General features: G+C 48.7%; 1 protein-coding gene across 2 annotated transcripts in view; it reads left to right on the top strand.

Annotated features, from left to right (window-relative positions):
- YPEL2 (yippee like 2) overlaps positions 1–17014 on the top strand; it is a 32617-nt gene extending 15603 nt beyond the window's left edge. For both annotated transcript variants that reach the window (XM_038157839.1, XM_038157838.1), the window contains exons 3-5: positions 10096–10139; positions 10895–11003; positions 12049–17014. In XM_038157839.1, the coding sequence (XP_038013767.1) occupies positions 10096–10139; positions 10895–11003; positions 12049–12138 (243 nt within the window). In that variant the 3' untranslated portion in view covers positions 12139–17014. The remainder of the gene's footprint in view (positions 1–10095; positions 10140–10894; positions 11004–12048) is intronic.
- The last annotated feature ends 422 nt before the right edge of the window (positions 17015–17436 follow it).

The raw sequence follows: 17436 nt of genomic DNA, 5'->3' as shown, positions 1-17436 counted from the left end.
ATTCCTTTCCAGTCCTTGTGGGCTCTCTCTTTCCTGGCTGCTGGAGCCTGAGCCTGGTGGTTGAGCAGCTCTTGGGCAGATTTATGGCTCGCTGAAAGCATCAAACTTTGCTCCATGTTGCAGCTGCAGGATCTCAAAAGGATTTGAGGTTTTGGAGCTTCCACAGAAGCTCTGGATGAATTCAGCTGCTTGGGAGCACTTGGGGTACCACATACAGGTGAAAGGAGCAGCAGCTTCTGGGTTTTTTGGTTTGACTCTTTGCTTTTTTTTCCCTTTTTTTTTTTATGTGGACAAGGCAGTGTTTAATGTTCTTTAGGGCTTTACTTCTCAGCAGCCTGCTGATATTTGTAGTTCAGTTCACTCTGAAGATGTGAAGTTATTTGCTGGGTGTGGGGGCAACATGCACACAAGGCAGAACAATAAATGTGAAATTACAACGAGGGAATCTTTAACCTAATGGAAAAAGAGGCATTTAATAAGTGTCCAGGACATGTCTGATGAAAATCCTGCATTTCCACCAGAGGAAAAACCAGTGTATGAGGTGAGATGGGTATTCCCTTCTCAAGGGTAAAGTTCTTGTTTCATTACACAGGTTTTATTCTTGCTTTAGAGTAGATCTTGTTCCTTCCCAAATATGAAGTTCCCAGCTCCACAGTAATGAGCTCTTGGCCAGGAGGAGCCATCCCATCATCACACCTGAGCTCCTCTGGGGCACGGGCCAGTGGATTTCACCAGGATTGCAGCAATTCTTTCAGGAAAAGCATTTAGTCTCCCTTTAAAGATTCAGGAGGGGAAATTCACTGCTCCCTTTGGTCATTTTTTCCAGTGGTTAATCATCCTTACTATTAAAAATCAGAGACTTTGAATTTAGATTTGTCTGACTTGTGCTTCTTGTCATTGGCCATTATTTGATTTCTTTTGCTAATAAAATACATCTCCAGTCCCTGCTCTTCTCCTATAAAAGGTCTGCAGTAACCAAAGTCACTCTTGATCAGTTTTTGGACAGACTAAACAGACTGAGCTCTGTCTTGGTGCAATCTGATTTTTTTTCCAGTTTCACATAATTTTTGTGGTTCTCTTCTACATTTTTAGCATTTCAGACTCTTTTTTAGGGATGGAAACAGAGCTGGTCTCATTGTTGCAGCCTCACACTCTGCAGCAGCATCTTCTCAGCTCCCACATTTCATAATTGTATCAGTCTCACTGGCTCAGCACTGCACAGAAATCTTCTGTTCCTTTATTTGCTGTGAGCTCTTCGTGCACCAGATTTATCCATTTTATGCACATTTCTAGAAGCTGTCCAGTAGCTTTTGGATCCTGCTTTCCAGCTCTTGTTCCCTAATGAATTTGCCACTTCCAGGCATTATTCAGAGCTTGCTCTTAATTGCAAATATTAGAGTTCAAGCAGTAAGTGATAAACAGCAAAGCAGCTCCGGGAAAAGTCATTAGGAGATTTTTTATCTCCCATTTCAGTGCTGTGAACGTGAGGGGGAAAGCACCTTGTGATTCTTGGCTTCCATGAGGTTTAAAATTAAATGCAGGTCCAGAGGATTTCAGTGCTCAGTAGAACAATGTGTCATCAGAGCTTTTCCTCCAGCTTTTCAGCCTTCATTCGACTTTTCCAGACAATTCCATCCCCAGAACCCTCTCCAGGCAGGTTGGTGTTGGCAGGGAGGAGGGCAGAGGGTCTGGGGTTGTTATTTGAGTCCCTCAGCTCCGTGTTTGGGAGGGAATAAACAAACAACGAGTGCCCTTTGCAGGGAAAAGTCAGGATGTGAAATCCGAGCTGGGGAAGGAGAATTTGTGGCGCTCATTCTATAATGCAGCCACTTAAATTAGATCCTTCTGTCCTGTGGAATTGCTTCCTCTGGGGTTTACCCTACCAGTGTTCCCTCAGATCCTGCTGCCCATAATGGGGTTGAAGAGAGTCAGGATCAGGTTGTTTTATTTAGCCAGGATATGGTTGTTTAATAGAAAAAGCCCCAGGTAATTTGTACCTCCTTGCATAATTGTGTTTATGCAGCAATTAACTGCTGTGTGATTTTTTAAATATTTCATTCTGTTCCAAAAGAAGGAGGAAAAAGGTCATAAATCACAAAGAGTTTAGAATTCCCTGTCAAGGAGGAGGAACAAGGTAAAAACGGATTTTTCTAATCCATCACTTTCTTCATGGAAACAGCTCTCCTTTCATCTGCTGCTTCCTCTGCCTTAGAATTGATGACCTGGGCATAAATAAAATATTGCTCCCATTTATTATCCAGGGAGCTGCCAGGGACGAAGGACAGTTGGATCATCAGGGGTTTTTGCTGCAACTGCTGCAAATCCTGAACGACTGGAGCTGGGGAGGTCTGAGCCCTCCTGGGAGCTTCAGCTGTTGGCTCTTGCTGTTGGAAAAGGAGGGAATTCCAGCAGAACCCAGGGCTTGCTCCTGCGAGGAGCTGCCCTGGGAATTTCCCTTGCAGGTGTGTGGTTTTAATCTGATTTATCATTGTAAGAGCAGCCCAGGAACAACACAGAGCTCTGCTTTAATCTGTAATTTAATCACACAAAAGCATGGGGGCTTTTCCCACCTGCTGCCTTTGGGGAGAAGACCCCGAGGAGTCTCTGAGGATAATTTCTATTTTGGAGCAGCAGGAAATGCTGTCTGAGGGCTTCACATGAGCTTTGGGGGAGCTGTTGTGTCTGGCAGCCAGCAGCACATCCCTGCAGGAATCCTCTGCAGCTTTCCTCATCCAGCAGGACTGGATTGGGCAGGGATTGAAGCTCAGACAGACAAGGAAATTCTGCCCAGTCTCCTCTCTTAAAATGCACCATTACAATCACAGCTGTTAGGATAAGCAGCAATAACAAAGGTAGAAACTGAGGCCAGATACCTGCAATTGGGAGATTTAAAATCAGAGTTAAAATCTGATTCCAGCTCAGCTCTGAGGACACATCCTCCGTAATAAAAGAAATTTTAGTATCAAAACTTCTGTTGCCAAGACACAAATATTAAGAATTGAGGTGATGGGTTAATAAATGAATTATAATTTCAATAGATGGTGAAATTCTCAGCCATGAGGTGTTTGGTGACTTCATTTCCCTGCAGTGGATCTTGCCCAGGGACACAGGGGAGCTGCTGCCCTGGACAAATCTGCTTTTGCTGAGAAGCAAGTCTGCCCTCAGTGTCAGCATTGCTGCTATTATGGGCTGCATTAATGGTAAACAGTGCTCCACTGATACGTGGACACTCACTATTATGCTGCTAATTAAATAACTTGTTGCATTAGCAGTTTCCATCTTCCATCCCGGCTCTGTGTTTATCTCCAAAACCCATGCAGCAGCAATAATTAATGTGGAAATAAAAGGCTTTATTCTCTCCCTGCCACTGCTTTTTAAAAATGACTGGATTGGTGGATGCTTTGAGCCTAGAGGAGAACAGCAGCACTCAAAAGTGGGGGATAAAACCCACAGCAAAAATGACATTTTTCATCCCTGTGTGCCCAGAAAGGGCCTCATTGTGACCTGCTGTGGTTTTTCACAGTAAATAAGAAAATTCTCTCCATATTGCCCTTCTTCATGGCAAATGTCAGTGGTGACTGAAGTGCCAGGGTGCCAAACTCATGCCAGCTGCCAGCTCTGGGAATGCTGCTGCCTGCTGGGAACGAGCCATGGAAGTGCAGGGATCAGGGCTGGGCAGTGCCCAGGCTCCCTGCTCTCCTGGGATTCACAATCACCCATTTCTGCTCTGCTTTTCTCTGCCCCTAAAGAAACGGGAGTAATTGCTTTTAAAAGTAAACACTCCATCTGCTCTTTGTCCCCACAGTGCTTCCATCCTTTTTCATCTTAAAGTCAAGTTTTGAAGCACAACAGCAGCAGCAGCAACCAGAGACTGTGGAAATCACAAGAGAAACCCCAAAATATTGTGAAGTTTTATAGAAGTCATAAATCTGATGGGTTTTTTTTTTTTTATTTGCCTTCAGTAGTTTGTGCCCTTAGCCATTTGCATTTTGAAATTTCACTTTGAAGTCTGTGAGCTGGAAACTCATTTGAAAAGAAATAAGAGCAGAGTGCAGGAGCCCAGGGCTTCAGGAAGGAGGGGGAATAGCACAGGGCTTGTGATAACAGGAGGAGAATTCAGTGTTGTGCTTGAAGTGAGTCAGGACAGCCTGGCAGGCACGGGAGGGACAAGGGGACAGAGCAGTTTGCAACTATTCTGTGAATTTTGGCATTTTTATAGGGTTTGGCTCAGGATTTAACTCAGTCTTAATCTGTGTTAGAAATCCAAGTGCTCGAGGAAAAACCTCCCCCTCGATTTTAGGGAATTTGTATTTCCCTGAGTGCTGCTCTTCATTAATTGCAGAGCCTCGGAAGAAATTCTCTTTCTCCCTTCTGCAACTGCAACATAAAATCTCCCCTTTGAGAGAAATCCCCTGTCCTGCCCTCTGGGTATGGATTAATAACTGGGAATGTGCCCCTGGATCCTGACCCATTTCAATCCCTCCATCTTCCTGGGCAGCACTGACATTCCAGGGATAATGCTGGGTGTCCCTTGGTTCATGATATTTCAGCATTTTTTGGGAATCTTGTGAAAACGAGGATTTTTCTTGGCTCCAGCGCCCAGAAATGTGAGAGGATGAGAGAATCTCCCATTGAAAACCAAACCAAACTGGACCAAAAAAGTCCTTATTGAAAAGAATTTTAAAATTAGCCATTCCTTAAACCTGCCCAAGGGTTTTAGGGATCAGGAGGCTGCTGTATGGCACTGGAACACTGGGATTTCAGAGCACAAGGATTCTTGTAGGTTGGAGTAGGGCTGGGGGCTGGACCAACACCTGGGAGGCAGAATAAAAAATTGCAATGATATTCTCATCAGAATAAAACCAGACAAAAAGCCTTTCATCTGTGCACCTTCCTGCATAACCTGAGCCACAAAATCTGGAGCTGTCTGGGCGTGGAATGCAGCAAATCCTGGTTATTCCCTGTGCTTTTGCACAGCAACACAAACTGCAGGGGAATAAAGGCCACGCTGAATTAATTGAATTATTTCAGAGATGAGTTTGGTCCACTAATTCCATATCGACTTTGGGCTTTAAATAGCATTAAGGACCCGTGGTAAAACTCAATTAAAGCTCAGGAATGCAGCTGGAGCAGGGGAAGGTCACATCTGGGCACGAGGTGCAGTAATGGAAGCTGTTCCCTTGACGTGGCTCTGTGTCTGGTGGCATCAGAGCAAAATTGAATCTCTGTTTAATCTGATCATGGCCTGCCCCTTCTGTGAGGAGAGCAAGGTGGAATTAATGAACCCTGAGGAGGTTTCTTGTAGGCTCTGTGGGTTCAGGGACCAAGCAATTGAACTCCTGCTCCCCTGGGAAATGCTGGAGTGTGATGTGAGGGGGTGGTTGGAATGGCCGGGCAGAGCCTGGAATCTGCAGCAGGAATTTACCGGTTTTATTTTCCATTTTTCCCCCTGCTACACATTTTAGGGCTCATCTTTTTAATCAAATTAAATCCAATCAGGCTTGAAAGGTGCCACAAAGGCTGAGCTGGGTGTGGGATGTTGGAAAGCAGCAGGTAGGAATTGGGATTAGTGCATGAGCAGAAGGAAACCTGGGGTTGGGGTTGGGGCACATCCTGGTGCTCAGACTCCTGTCAGGTTATATGGACACCACATCTTGCCTTACTTACAGGTCTCCTCTCCCTGTTCAGGCTGTATTTTATGGGAGCCTCTCCTCCTTGGGTGTTTAAGGGTTAGATCAGCAGTGGGAATAGATAAATCTGACAGTCTGTGCTGTGGCTGCAATAACTCAGCCCCCAAAGCTGGGAAATGGGTGATCCCAGATCTCTCTGGAGAGGTTCCTGTGTGAATTGCTCAGGCACAGATTCAGTGCCAAGGGTTTGTAACATCCCTTCTCTCCCTGCAGCACTCTGCCCTGGGTGGACAGCACAGGGAACTTTTTTTGTCCTTTTTGGAAGACCCTGGTTGTGTGCTCGTTTGTCTCCTGATGCTGCCACCCCTCACTGCCCCTCCGGGGTGGCTTTGGGCCCTCAGCTCCCTTTGCCTCCCTGCAGTGGGAGTTGTTTCAGGAGCAGCCTGTGAAGGGCCACACGCCGTTCCCTTTCCCTCTTGGACCTCTTTGGGCTTTTTCATCCCTGTTTTATTGGGTTGTTCAGAGGCTGCCAGCTGGATACAGGTGAGCAGGATTTTCTCTGCTGCAGTCTGCAGGGAACAAGATCACCGTGCAGCCATTGAGCCCTGGCAACTGCTTCCTCTTTTTCCAGATGATTCCAGCAGCTCTTTTTGTGTTTAGCCTGTTGTCAAACAGCACCACAAAGACTTGGGGTGTTAATCCTGTCTCTGTTCAGAGAGTGGAGCTGCGGAGTGGGCTGTGCTGTGAGTGAGGAGCTGCAGGTGCTTGCAGCGTCGGTGCCTTTCCCTGGCATCACTGCTGGGATGGCAGAGCTCCCTCCTGGGTCTCCAGCAGTCAGCAGAGAGGGGAGTGTGCCAGAGCAAAGGTCTGGAGGTGGGCCAGGGAGCAGGAGAGGCACAGCCCTTCCCTGCACGGCTCTGCCAAGGGCACCCTGCTCAGAGCTGTGGGTTCAGCCCCTGGGGCTGGGAGCAGGTATACAAATGGATTTACCCAAACAGCTCCCAAGGTCCTGGCTGCTGAACAGAGCAGATCCATGGTCCTGCAGGCTGGGCCCATCCCTGCTGGGCAGGAGCTGGCTGTGGCTGCTTCAGCAGCATCGGTGAGAGCTCAGGTGCCTCTCTGCAGGCTCAGTCTCTGTGCTCTGCCTCTCTGCCAGCACATTTAGAGAGCTCCCTATTCCCCAGGGCTTGTGTCTGCCCCACAGGCACTCCCTGGGACTGTCCTTTCACTGGCTAACAGGGCAGAGAGGGAAAAGCCATTTCCCTCAAAAAACATCTTGTTTTTAAGAGAATGATTTCACTGCTCTAATTTGGGATCAGCGCAGCTGAGGAGCCAGAACGAGTGGCTGCAAATTGGGTGGCAGGAGCTTCTTAAAGCAGAGCAGCTGCCAAAGCATCTTAACGTGGAGCTTCTGGTGAGGAGAGAGAGGATCTGCTCCAAAGTGCTGACTCCAGGCTCTGCTTCCCACCTGGGTACTCCAGTCAGTATTCCTTGGGCCCTGCAGCTTTGGGATGCCTCTCTCCTGAGCAGCCAGGAGTGGGGAGGGTTCCTGAGCTCAGGGTCAGGAGGAACGAGCTGTTGTGCATCTCCAATCCCAGCTCGAGGTGGTTTTTCAGAAGGCTCAGGCAGGATGGGGAGGTTTGGTTGTGTTGTTGGCACGTCCAGATGTGTTTCCAGCCAGACCCTGAGCGTGAGCAGGGAAAAATATGTGGAGTTTGGGCTTCCAGTGGGAAACAGCCACAGAAAGATCCTTTCCATTTCTTTCAGCTGGAAAGTGATGCCAGGAGCTGTTGTTTCAGAGTCTGGATTTCTGTGGGAGGGGGATTGAGCTGCACCTTTGAATGTGGATCAGGAGAATCTGCACAGGGAAAATGCAGAGCACAGAAAGTAGGTCTGGCTGTCACTTCAGTGCAGATCAAGTGTGTTGTGGAAATCTTTGTGTGTCTCTTAAAAAAACAAACAAAACAACAAAAACAAACACAAGAGCATCTGCTTGTGTATAAATATACCTGGGTTTTTTTTCTGATTTTGTGGTTCCCATTACAGCATGTGCCAGTTTTTCTGGTGTGCCAAAGAGCAGGAGCATCTCCAGGAAATGCTCAGGTTACAACACCCAGATAAAAGCTGCCTGTGCCACCTCTATAAAGATACAGCCAGCTTATCTTGCAGAGGACACATGCACTGGGGGAATTTGTGGTTACCAGACTTCTCTCCCTTCTTTTTATGTGTTTTGCCAAATCTTTGCTGGCTGGAGGGTGACTGTTGAGACAGCACTGAAAGCTCAGCAGTGGTTTGTTGAAAGCTCAGCTTGGGCAGGGGTAAATAATGTGATTTTTTTTTTCCAGTGACCACCCTTAGATACCCTCAAGCCCTGGTTTGAGCTGGGAGGAAGGGCAGGCTCCTCTGGAAGGATGCTGCTGTCCCTGGGAGTGGAACAATGTCCAGTGAGCCCCAGCACAGCTGATGGCACTGGGTTTGTTGTTTATTAAAGACAGACCTGTGTACAGCAGGAAGAGAAAATCCTATTTCTGTACCAATAAAAACTCTGCTCCCACAGTTGCTGCTGTTGGCAAACTCAGTCAATTTGGTGTTTTTGGAGAAGTATTTACTGGGAAGGACTGGATGCTGAGAAAGCTTCATCCGCTTGCATCTTGTTTTGGTGGCACACACGTGGCTGTGGGACTTTGTGCTTCATCCCTGAGCCCTTCCCACGGCATCCCAGGGCTGCAGCAGGGACAGGCAGTGCCCTGCTGTCAGCCTGGCTTGGACCCTCCTTTCTGAGCAGGGAATCATCCTTTGGGCTCCCACCGTGCCCCCAGCTCCCTGGGATGGTGCAGGGGGGTTTGGCAGCAGCCAGGCTGGCTGAGTGTGGGCTCTGACAGCAGCAGGAGCACGGAGCTCGAGTGCTGCAGAGGGATTAAAAGGAGCTTCTCTAATAAATGCAATTACACAAACATGCTTGAGCCATGTGTCCTATTTAATTGCTCCCCAAGAAAAGAGGCATTCCTCAGGGCACTGCTTTTGTCTGAGCCAGAGATATCCCAGTGCTTCAGGCATCCTCTCTGAAACCACAGGGGCTCTTCTGTGCCCTGGGTGGCAACTAATATTGGGCTTCAGATTCCTCTGAAGATCAGTTATCCCTCCAGGATGCAGGGAATTGTGTGCCAGGCAGGGATTTTGTAGCTGGCAGAGCCCTTGCTGCCATGCAGACCTCACAGGCAGCTGGCACTGCTGGCTGTGGCTCCCTGCCCGGGTGCCCCGTGGCATTTTTGCCCTCTGAGGTGCCTCTGCTCCACATGGAAAGGATCCTTTTGCAATCGGGGATCTTCCCAAGGAAGTGTCAGGGCTTTGGCTGCTTCTCCACGAGGCAGGAGTCGGGCAGGTGATGGAAGGGGACAGCCCAAGGAGGGCAGGGACCCCCCAGAGATTGTTTTGTGTGATGTGGGGTTGCTCTTGACCAAATAAATGACCACTGTTAGAGGGCCCAGAGGTACAACATGAATGTTCCTCTTCTCCCTCAAAATTCTGTCCCTCCTTTTAAGGGTTTTTGGTCTGAAATCATCAGCTGAGGTTTTCACAAAACCACTGAACATTCCAAGGTTCCTGGTGAGGTGCAAAGTAAAGCAGTAAATGGTCCAGAAAAGCTGATTTTTGACTTCCCCAGGCTCTCAGTGCAGACGTTCCCTGAGGTGTCCCACAAGGTAACCTGTGTACAGACAGCCCAGCTCCTGCTCACAAGCACCAAATGTTTAATTCAGTGTGTGCCTGTCAAAGCACATTAAAAATGCAGGTGGCACTTGGTGCCTGTCAGCCTGGCACTGTCACAGGGTGATGGCACAGATGTGGCACACTGGGAATGCTGGGAATGCCTGCAGTGTCCTGCCAGGCTGGCACTGCCCTGATCCCCCCAAAACTCTGCCTTTCCACGGTGGTCTCTCAGCTCCTGAGGATGTGCCTGGATTGTCTGGGCTGGTTTGGCTGCTCTGTGGGTCTCTTGTCCCTGTTCATCTCCATCTCCTGCTGGGTTTAGCCCCAGTCCTGAGGATCTCCCAGTGGGAATGTGAGGTTTGCAGCACCTCAGGGCTGAGGCCTTTTCTGGGATGCCTGGAGCTGTGTTGGTGTGCCCGCTCCTGGCACAGACACATCCCAGTCCCTCTGCTCTGGTCAGCACCTGCCTGGGCAATTCCCAAGGAGAATTCTTGTGCAAGTGCAGTTTGAAGAGAGATTCAAAGCCATTTCTGCAGCCTTCAGGTGAGGCTGAGGAGTGGTGTGAAGTTCATAAACACCAGAAGGACGCAAAGAGATTTTCTGGGACACGAGAGAGAAAACTCAGCTCTCGTTGGGCCTGTATGGAAACACTGGGAATTCCAGGTGTGTCCTGGGAAAAGGGCAGGTGCTGGAGCTGGAGAACAGTTGCCTCTTTCCTCTCAAGCAGCCAACTGAGCTTTGTTTTCTTGCCTTGCAGTCCTTCCAGGGCAGCCAAGGACGAGCGTACCTCTTCAACTCCGTGTGAGTACCCAGCGCGCGCCGGGGGGGATCTGACAAAACCCTCCTGGAAAAGGAAAAAAAACCAAACCAATTTCCTTCAGAAAACCTCTGCCTGGGAGTTGGGAGCTTCCTGCAAACGGTTGGAGGAAGAGGCAGAAATAGCCCCTGATTCATATTTGAGTCGTGTAGGGGTTTCAGATAAGCAGCAAGGAAAAGGTGATTTTTTTCGTCATCAGGTTGAGAAATCAGAGCTAATGGCTGAGTCATTCTCCTCTCCCAGGATGTAGTGGGACCAGAGAACCAGAGTTCTGTAAATGTGGAGATGGATGATATCTAAATATGGACTTCATAAAAACTGAGTATAGTTTTCCCAGTGACTGGAAATAGTTTTGGGGAGGTCACTTCACTGCTGGTCTGTCTTTCAGCAGAACTGCTGATTTCAGTCACATTTTTCAATTTTCCATTTGGGAAAGTAAAAGTACCATTTTATCAATTTGAGAATGAAAATCTTTCTCAAATGCCTAATTAGCCCAAGTGACTGGAGCGTTATTAATCTCCTGCTCAAAGCTTTCATTGAGTTTTTTAGTTGAATAAAAATCCCATTTTACCTTTTCATTCTGCCTTGGAACTGCCAGAGAGCTTTGTTCTGGGCACAGCTGGGAAACTCAGAACCTCCTGCTCATGTTTTCAAACACTGCAGTGAAATCACTGTCAGCTTTATTGGAGCATCTTGATGTGGAAAGGCACTAATGGGGAGCATCTGTGCTTTGTCCCAGAGTGAACGTGGGCTGTGGCCCTGCAGAGGAGCGGGTGTTACTAACAGGACTGCACGCCGTGGCAGATATTTACTGTGAAAACTGCAAAACCACGCTGGGCTGGAAATATGTGAGTATTTGTGTCCCTGGCTTTGCCCCTGGGGCAGCTTTGCTCCAGCTGAGGGGGTGGAAAGGTCGTTTTGGGAGCCCAAAATGCAGGTTTTCATCTGTAAGCAGCTGGTTTCCTCCTGCCTTGTGTGTGTTGCATTTAGAGAATCAGTTTTAATGTATTTTTATTTTCACTCAGAATTTACACCTGGTTTTGGTGGGTGCCCCTCAGTGACATTTAACATAAATGAGGATAGCTTCAGTCCTGTGGTTCACACTGCCTTTTTTCTGTTATTCTGGTAGATGTTATCAGAAAAATAGAACGCTCCATTAATCCTGTGTCCTTCCTACTGGAAATGCTGTTGAACACGAGCTTATCTGTTTGCTCTTCAAAAATTCAATTACCTTCCAATAAAATCCAATGTTACATCCTAATTTCTGCTTCTGGAGGCCCACGCCGTTTTGTCCAAACGTTTTCACCAGCGTCTGAACTGGTGCAGGATTTAAGATTCTAGAAGCAGGATTGAATATTCCAGAAGCAGAATTTGAGATTCCAGAAGCAGGCTTTAGGATTCCAGAAGCAGGATTTACAATTCTAGAAGCAAGATTTAGTATTCCAGAAGCAGGATTTAGTATTTTAGTCTCGCATTTTAGGATTCTAGAAGCAGGATTTAGGATTCCAGAAGCAGAGTTTAGTATTCCAGAAGCAGGATTTAGGCTTCTAGACTCCATATTTAGGATTCCAGAAGCAGGCTTTAGTATTCTAGACTCATGTTTTAGGATTCTAGAATCAGGGATTGCAGAAGCAGGATTTAAGATTCCAGAAGCAGGATTTAGTATTCTAGACTCATGTTTTAGGATTCTAGAATCAGGATTTAAGATTCCAGAAACAGGATTTAAGATTTTTTTTCCCTCAAAATTTTCCTGAGAGCCCACAGGAAGACCTGCAGTTGACTTTGTCTCTGTGGCAAGGCTCAGATTTGCACCAGCATTCCCAGAGCTGACCCACGACCTGATTCCCACCCAAACACCACCTCAATCTCACTCTGCTCCTGCTTTCGTTGTAGGAACACGCTTTTGAAAGCAGCCAGAAGTATAAAGAAGGCAAATACATCATTGAACTAGCTCACATGATCAAGGATAATGGCTGGGATTGAGCGCAGAGCCCAGCCCTAGCAGCGTGTAAGAGATGCCATCAACCGAACATTGTATCCAAGAGTGAGAGAGTGACTGAACGCTTGGTTCCATGCATTTAGAGGCTCTGCAATCCAGGAGCATCTTCACACCCTTCTCCATCTTTATTGGTGACTGGCCTCTAAATTTCTGTCTCTCTGTCTCTTTGCTTTGTATCTGTTTGTGAGTTGACCCTGGCTGCTTCTCTCTCTGTTCTGGCGTTGGCTCAGAGAATGCACCGAATGCCCGACAGCCATTCCACGTGCCCAGTGCTGATCCAGCCCGGCCGGGCTCTCCTGGCACCTCCCAGCCGGGGCAGGAGCACCCCGAGGTGCGGGCAGGAGAAGGTGGGAGAGGGGTGGGAGAGTGGGGAACCATCGGAGGGTGATGCTGTGCTTCTCCTCTCAGTCCTGGCTAAGCAAGGCTTGAAATTGAAACCATCTCCTTGTCTGAATGGACAGAGAAATATCTCCTTGTCTAAATGGACAGAGAAATGTCCACTTGTCTGAATGGACAGAGAAATGTCCACTTGTCTGAATGGACAGAGAAATGTCCACCTGTCTGAAAAGGACAGAGGAGTATCTCCTTGTCTGACAGGACACAAGTTACCTCACGGCCGCGTTTCCTCCCCGAATCCATCGGCGGAGCCTCAGCCCGAGCTGGCTGAGCCCGAGGCAGAGCCAGTTCCCCCCACAGCCTGGGTTTTGTTTGCTGTTTTCCAGCTCCAGGGCTGGAGGCTGGAGGGATTCCCTGCCTCTCCTTTCCCTCGCTGGTGCAGGGTAGGGAGGTAGGTCCCAGTGGAGCACGGCCGTGGGGAGCGTCCCCGTGGCTGGAGAAACCAAATCCTGACCCGTGAGCCCTCCAGAGAGGAGGAGAAAACCACTTCAGGCACAAGGAGGCTGGAGCTGCAGTCTAGAAAATGTGGTGGGGTGAAAAAGGCACGTGTGAGGCAAGGAGGGGGGAATTCCACAGAGGAGGATGGGGACAAACAGTGACAGAGGGTACCCCTGGATTTCCTGGCCTCCCCTGAGCACCCTTGGCGGTGTTGTACCAATCTTTCACAAGTGCAAGGAGGAAAATGCTGTTACAGAACCTTTTCCTTGGATCCCAGGCTCCACTGGGGGAGCCTGGCACAGAAATGGGGCGAGGAGGGAGCCGAGTTGCTGGCAGTTGTGTGGCACAGGTGGATATTTCAAGCCCTGAGGTGTCCTCCCCAAATGGCCCCCCCTTTTCCCACTCCCAGCAGCCCATTGCAGGCACGGGGAGAATGGGGAAGAAAAAAAGAAATCAAACATCTTCCCACCACCCCTGGAATGATCTATGCCTTGAGGGGTGGATGTGGGTGTCAGAGCTGCAAGGGACAACGAGTCCTTCCCATTTTTGTTTTTCCCTGGTGATTCCTGAGCACCTCCCGAGGGGGATGGTGGGGAGGGGGTGTCCTGTGTGACAGGGGAGCTGTGCCAGGCCAAAATAAAAGGAGAAGTTTGCTCTGCAGCAGTCCAGTAGCTGGTGCATAACCCAGGACTATTGAGCTGAGTTCGTTTTGTCTCTCCCCGAGTGAATTTTTCCTTTTGTTGGCAGAATTCTTTCAAGTAGGTTAATCCACGGGGTGGGGAAATCTTCCTTAATCCAGAAGGAAAGAGTGCTGTGCAGGGGTGGTGACTCCTTATGAAACAGAAGCTTTGGAGCTGCAGTCTGTCATCACTGGCCCCCACCCCCAGAGATTCCAGGGGGCTGTGGAGGAGTCATTTGGTGCTCAGTTGGCAGGGAATGGGAACAGAGACTCTCCCTAAGGATCAGGGTGGAATTTAGGGTTGGATCCTTGTGCTGAAAGCCAAGCCTGATGAAGCAGAGGTTGTTTGTTTTCTCTCTCAAAGCTCTGTTCTTGACAGCCTTGGAGAAATGAGGTGGAGTTGGCCGGGCTCCCACAGGGGATGGAGTTTGTGACCAACCTGTCCAGAGGTGGCTTCTGCCCTCACCCTCCTGCTCTGGCTGTGTAACAATTGCTTCAGCTTTTGTTTTGGATTGTCTCTGCTTCTGCCAGCCACATTCCCTCAGTGGCAAATCCAGTAAAAATCAAAAATTCCACAGCACCTGCTGTCTTGTGGACTCTGGCACTGACCTGGTGCCATTTCCCCGTCCTTTCATTGAGGATCCATGGCAATTTATTGGGTTTTGACTAGTGGGAAGCAACTCCTGTTCTTCAAAGAGCTCTTTAGTCTCCACAGAGCCTTTAAGGGAGCTGGGAGAGGTAAGGGATCATCCCAAATCCTGTGAGGCTGGCAGGAGCACACAGGGCTCGTGGTTTGATGTTGGTATTTGGAGTGACTGCTGATCAAGAAGCAAAATAAAGGCAGGGCTGTGCAGAGAACTGCTCTGAGAAATACCAGCTCCAGAGAGCTGCCAGGTGGAAATGGTTGTATCCATTCATTTGGGATGAAAAAGGACAATGCCCCATCAGACCTGGCTGGTTTCTGCTGGTCACAGGTGTTGGGCTTTTAGTGACAACTGCTCCAAGCTTGAATAGGGCAAGGTCTTAATCTGCTTTTAATTGGTTTTGTGCTGTCAGTCTCTGCTCAGAGCCTGGCCCCGAGCCCTGGTGGAGCCCAGTGAGTGTGGCTGTGCCTGTCCCCAGCACCCAGAGAGCTCCCTGGGGAGTGGCTGTGATGTCCCACACAGGTGGGAGAGCAGAACTGGGCTTGTGCAGCTCCTGTGTGTGTCCAGGGAGCAGGAGGAGCTTTAGCTGGCTGCCGAATCCCCTGGGAGCTGGGGGCTGGCAGGAATGTGGGATCTGTGCTGGTGACACAGAGTGACACACTCAGAGATAACCAAAGAACTTCCCTGCTGAGCTGAGCCAGGTGGGGCCTTTTCCCAGGAGAAGTGGAGATGTGGCCCATGGAAGCTGCTTGAGCAGGAGGTGCTGCTCTCCATGGCAGCAGCCTCAGGAAAACACGGACAGCAGCGAGTTTTCCTCCTTTTTTTGGTGTCCAGCCTCGTGTCTGGGCAGCTGTGAGCACCCTTGAGTTTACATCCCCCCCTCTCTACCCTGAAGCTCAGACTTGAGTAAGTTTTAAATTGTTTTTTGCTCTGGTGGATTGTCTGGTGTGAAATCCTGACCCCTGTAAGAAATATTCAGATGATAATATATACAAAGCAGAAAAAGTAACCCCCAGATGTTACCTTGTGAAATATACTTTTGTAAATAATATTTAATTTTTTTTAAAGAAATAATATATTTGGTGCTGTTTTCTCAGAGCCCCTCCCTGAGAGCACTTTTTTTTTTATTGTTGTTGTTTATGATGATCCTGTTTCCTTCTGTATTTGTTGGAAAATATGTTTAAAGGGAAACAAAAATCATAATTTACGTTGTCCTCTGAGGTGGATCCGTGTTTCCTGTGGACGTGGCAGGGGAGGGGACTCCCAGCTGGCAGGTTTGGTGGCTGGGCTGGGGACAGCAGCCCCCGGGGGGGGAATTTGGGCTGCGAGGGGCTGCAGGCACTCAGGAGGGCTCCGGTTCCCCTCTGGCTTTCCCTGGGGCCCAGATCCCCTTTGCTCCCAGCAGGAATCCCCCGGAGCCCAGTGGGGCTGGGATCCAGGCCTGGAATTTCCCCTGCACGGTGTGGGCTGGGGTGCAGGAGCTCGGGAGCTGCAGGAGCCGGGGCTGGGCAGCAGCTGCAGCCTCAAGTCGCTGCTGCTGGGGCAGCAGGATGGAGGATGGAGCTTTGAACCCAGTGTTGATTTTCACCTAAACCACAAATCTTTGGATCCTGGTTTTATTTTTGAGGGGAGGTTTTTTTGTTGTTGTTGTTTTGTTTATTTTTTTTTTAACCAGGCTGCTACATAACAAATTAGAGTAAAAGTTTACCTCTCTTGGCAGTAAATTCATTTATTTTGTTCTCCTTTCTGTCTTTAATCTCCCCCCTTCTCACCCTCCTTCGTTTTTATTTCACTTGGTCTCTTGTTTATCCCAAAGTGGACCAACAGCACGAACCCCTGGGCTGTGTTTTGCTGAGCTGCTCAAGAACTGTCGCAGGCTCTTTCATTCTCTGGGTTTGGAGCACTTCAAACCCCACGGGGGCAAAACCAACCCTGCGAGACAAACCCCGATGTTCTCCTGATGATCAAGTGAGAATTCTCTCTGTGTGTGCATTTTTCTGCCTGCTCTGTGAGAGTGTGTGAATCATGCATTTCACTGCGCTCCCCTGCTTCGGGAGGAGCTTCCAGGTGAAGCAGTTCTGGGATGAAGAGGGGACACCAAACCCCAAGCTCAGCTCAGTGGGAAGGAGCTCTTCCCACCACGGGAGAGGCCTCAGTGCTCAGAAACAATCAGGTTAGACAGAGATTTTCTGCAGAAATCCTGGTGAAGAAGAACAAGCAGAAGAGGGGAAACGAAATCATCTTGAATTCAGAAAAAAAAAAAAAGTAAAATCAAAGATCAACATATTTAAATGCAAGCAGAATGGCATTGTGTAAGGTACAACCACAAATAAGCTGTTCTCATCGTTACAACTGTGTGTATCCTTTGTTTTGTTCTTCCTAAGGAAATGGGAATGCTTTCCCCACTGACAAAACTAAGGACAATGTTTCCAATACCAGCCTGTCTATGGATGCTCTTGTGTTTACAAATTGTGTATATTTTTATTTCTTTGATCGTATTTTAATTTTTTTTTTTGCATATTCTTTCAGGTCATTTGCTTCAGTCATAAATGCAATTGTTTGTTTTCAAATAATTGGTTTTCACCTTTCCATGTATTTGTACATTGTATATAGTTCTTCAGTATTAGAGGGAGGCGTATTGTTTGTCATATTTACAATATGTGTTGGTGCTCATTTGAGAAAATAAAATTTTCCAGTACTAAAGCTGCTGGTGCAGGTTTCTGCTCTATTCTGTGCCAATCCCTGAAATGCAGAGCTGCTCCCAGGGGATGGGAAACAGCAATTCCTGCTGCCTGCAGCCCAAACACCACCGCAGCCCGGGGGAAGGCAGTGCTGGATCTGGCTTTTTGGATGGATGCAATCCCTGTTCATGCACTGCTGCAGGTGGCAGGGCCCTGTCCCCGTGCCCTGTCCCCGTGCCCTGTCCCCGTGCCCTGTGCGGCTGAGCGCCCTTAATTCCCCACAGGGCCAAAAAAGCCACTTAACCCTGTTTGGGACAGCCCAGGGGCTGAACTCGGAGCCTGCACTGGGAGTGAGCTCAGGCCCGAGAGGCATTCCTGGGAGCTGGGAAGGGCCAAGGACGATGGGATGGGAGCTGATCCCCCGGCCTGGGCAGCGGGACAGTC

The sequence above is a fragment of the Motacilla alba genome, chromosome 19 (assembly GCF_015832195.1).
Source record: "Motacilla alba alba isolate MOTALB_02 chromosome 19, Motacilla_alba_V1.0_pri, whole genome shotgun sequence".
Lineage (NCBI taxonomy): Eukaryota > Metazoa > Chordata > Aves > Passeriformes > Motacillidae > Motacilla > Motacilla alba.
This window is presented reverse-complemented; position numbering and strand designations above follow the sequence as displayed.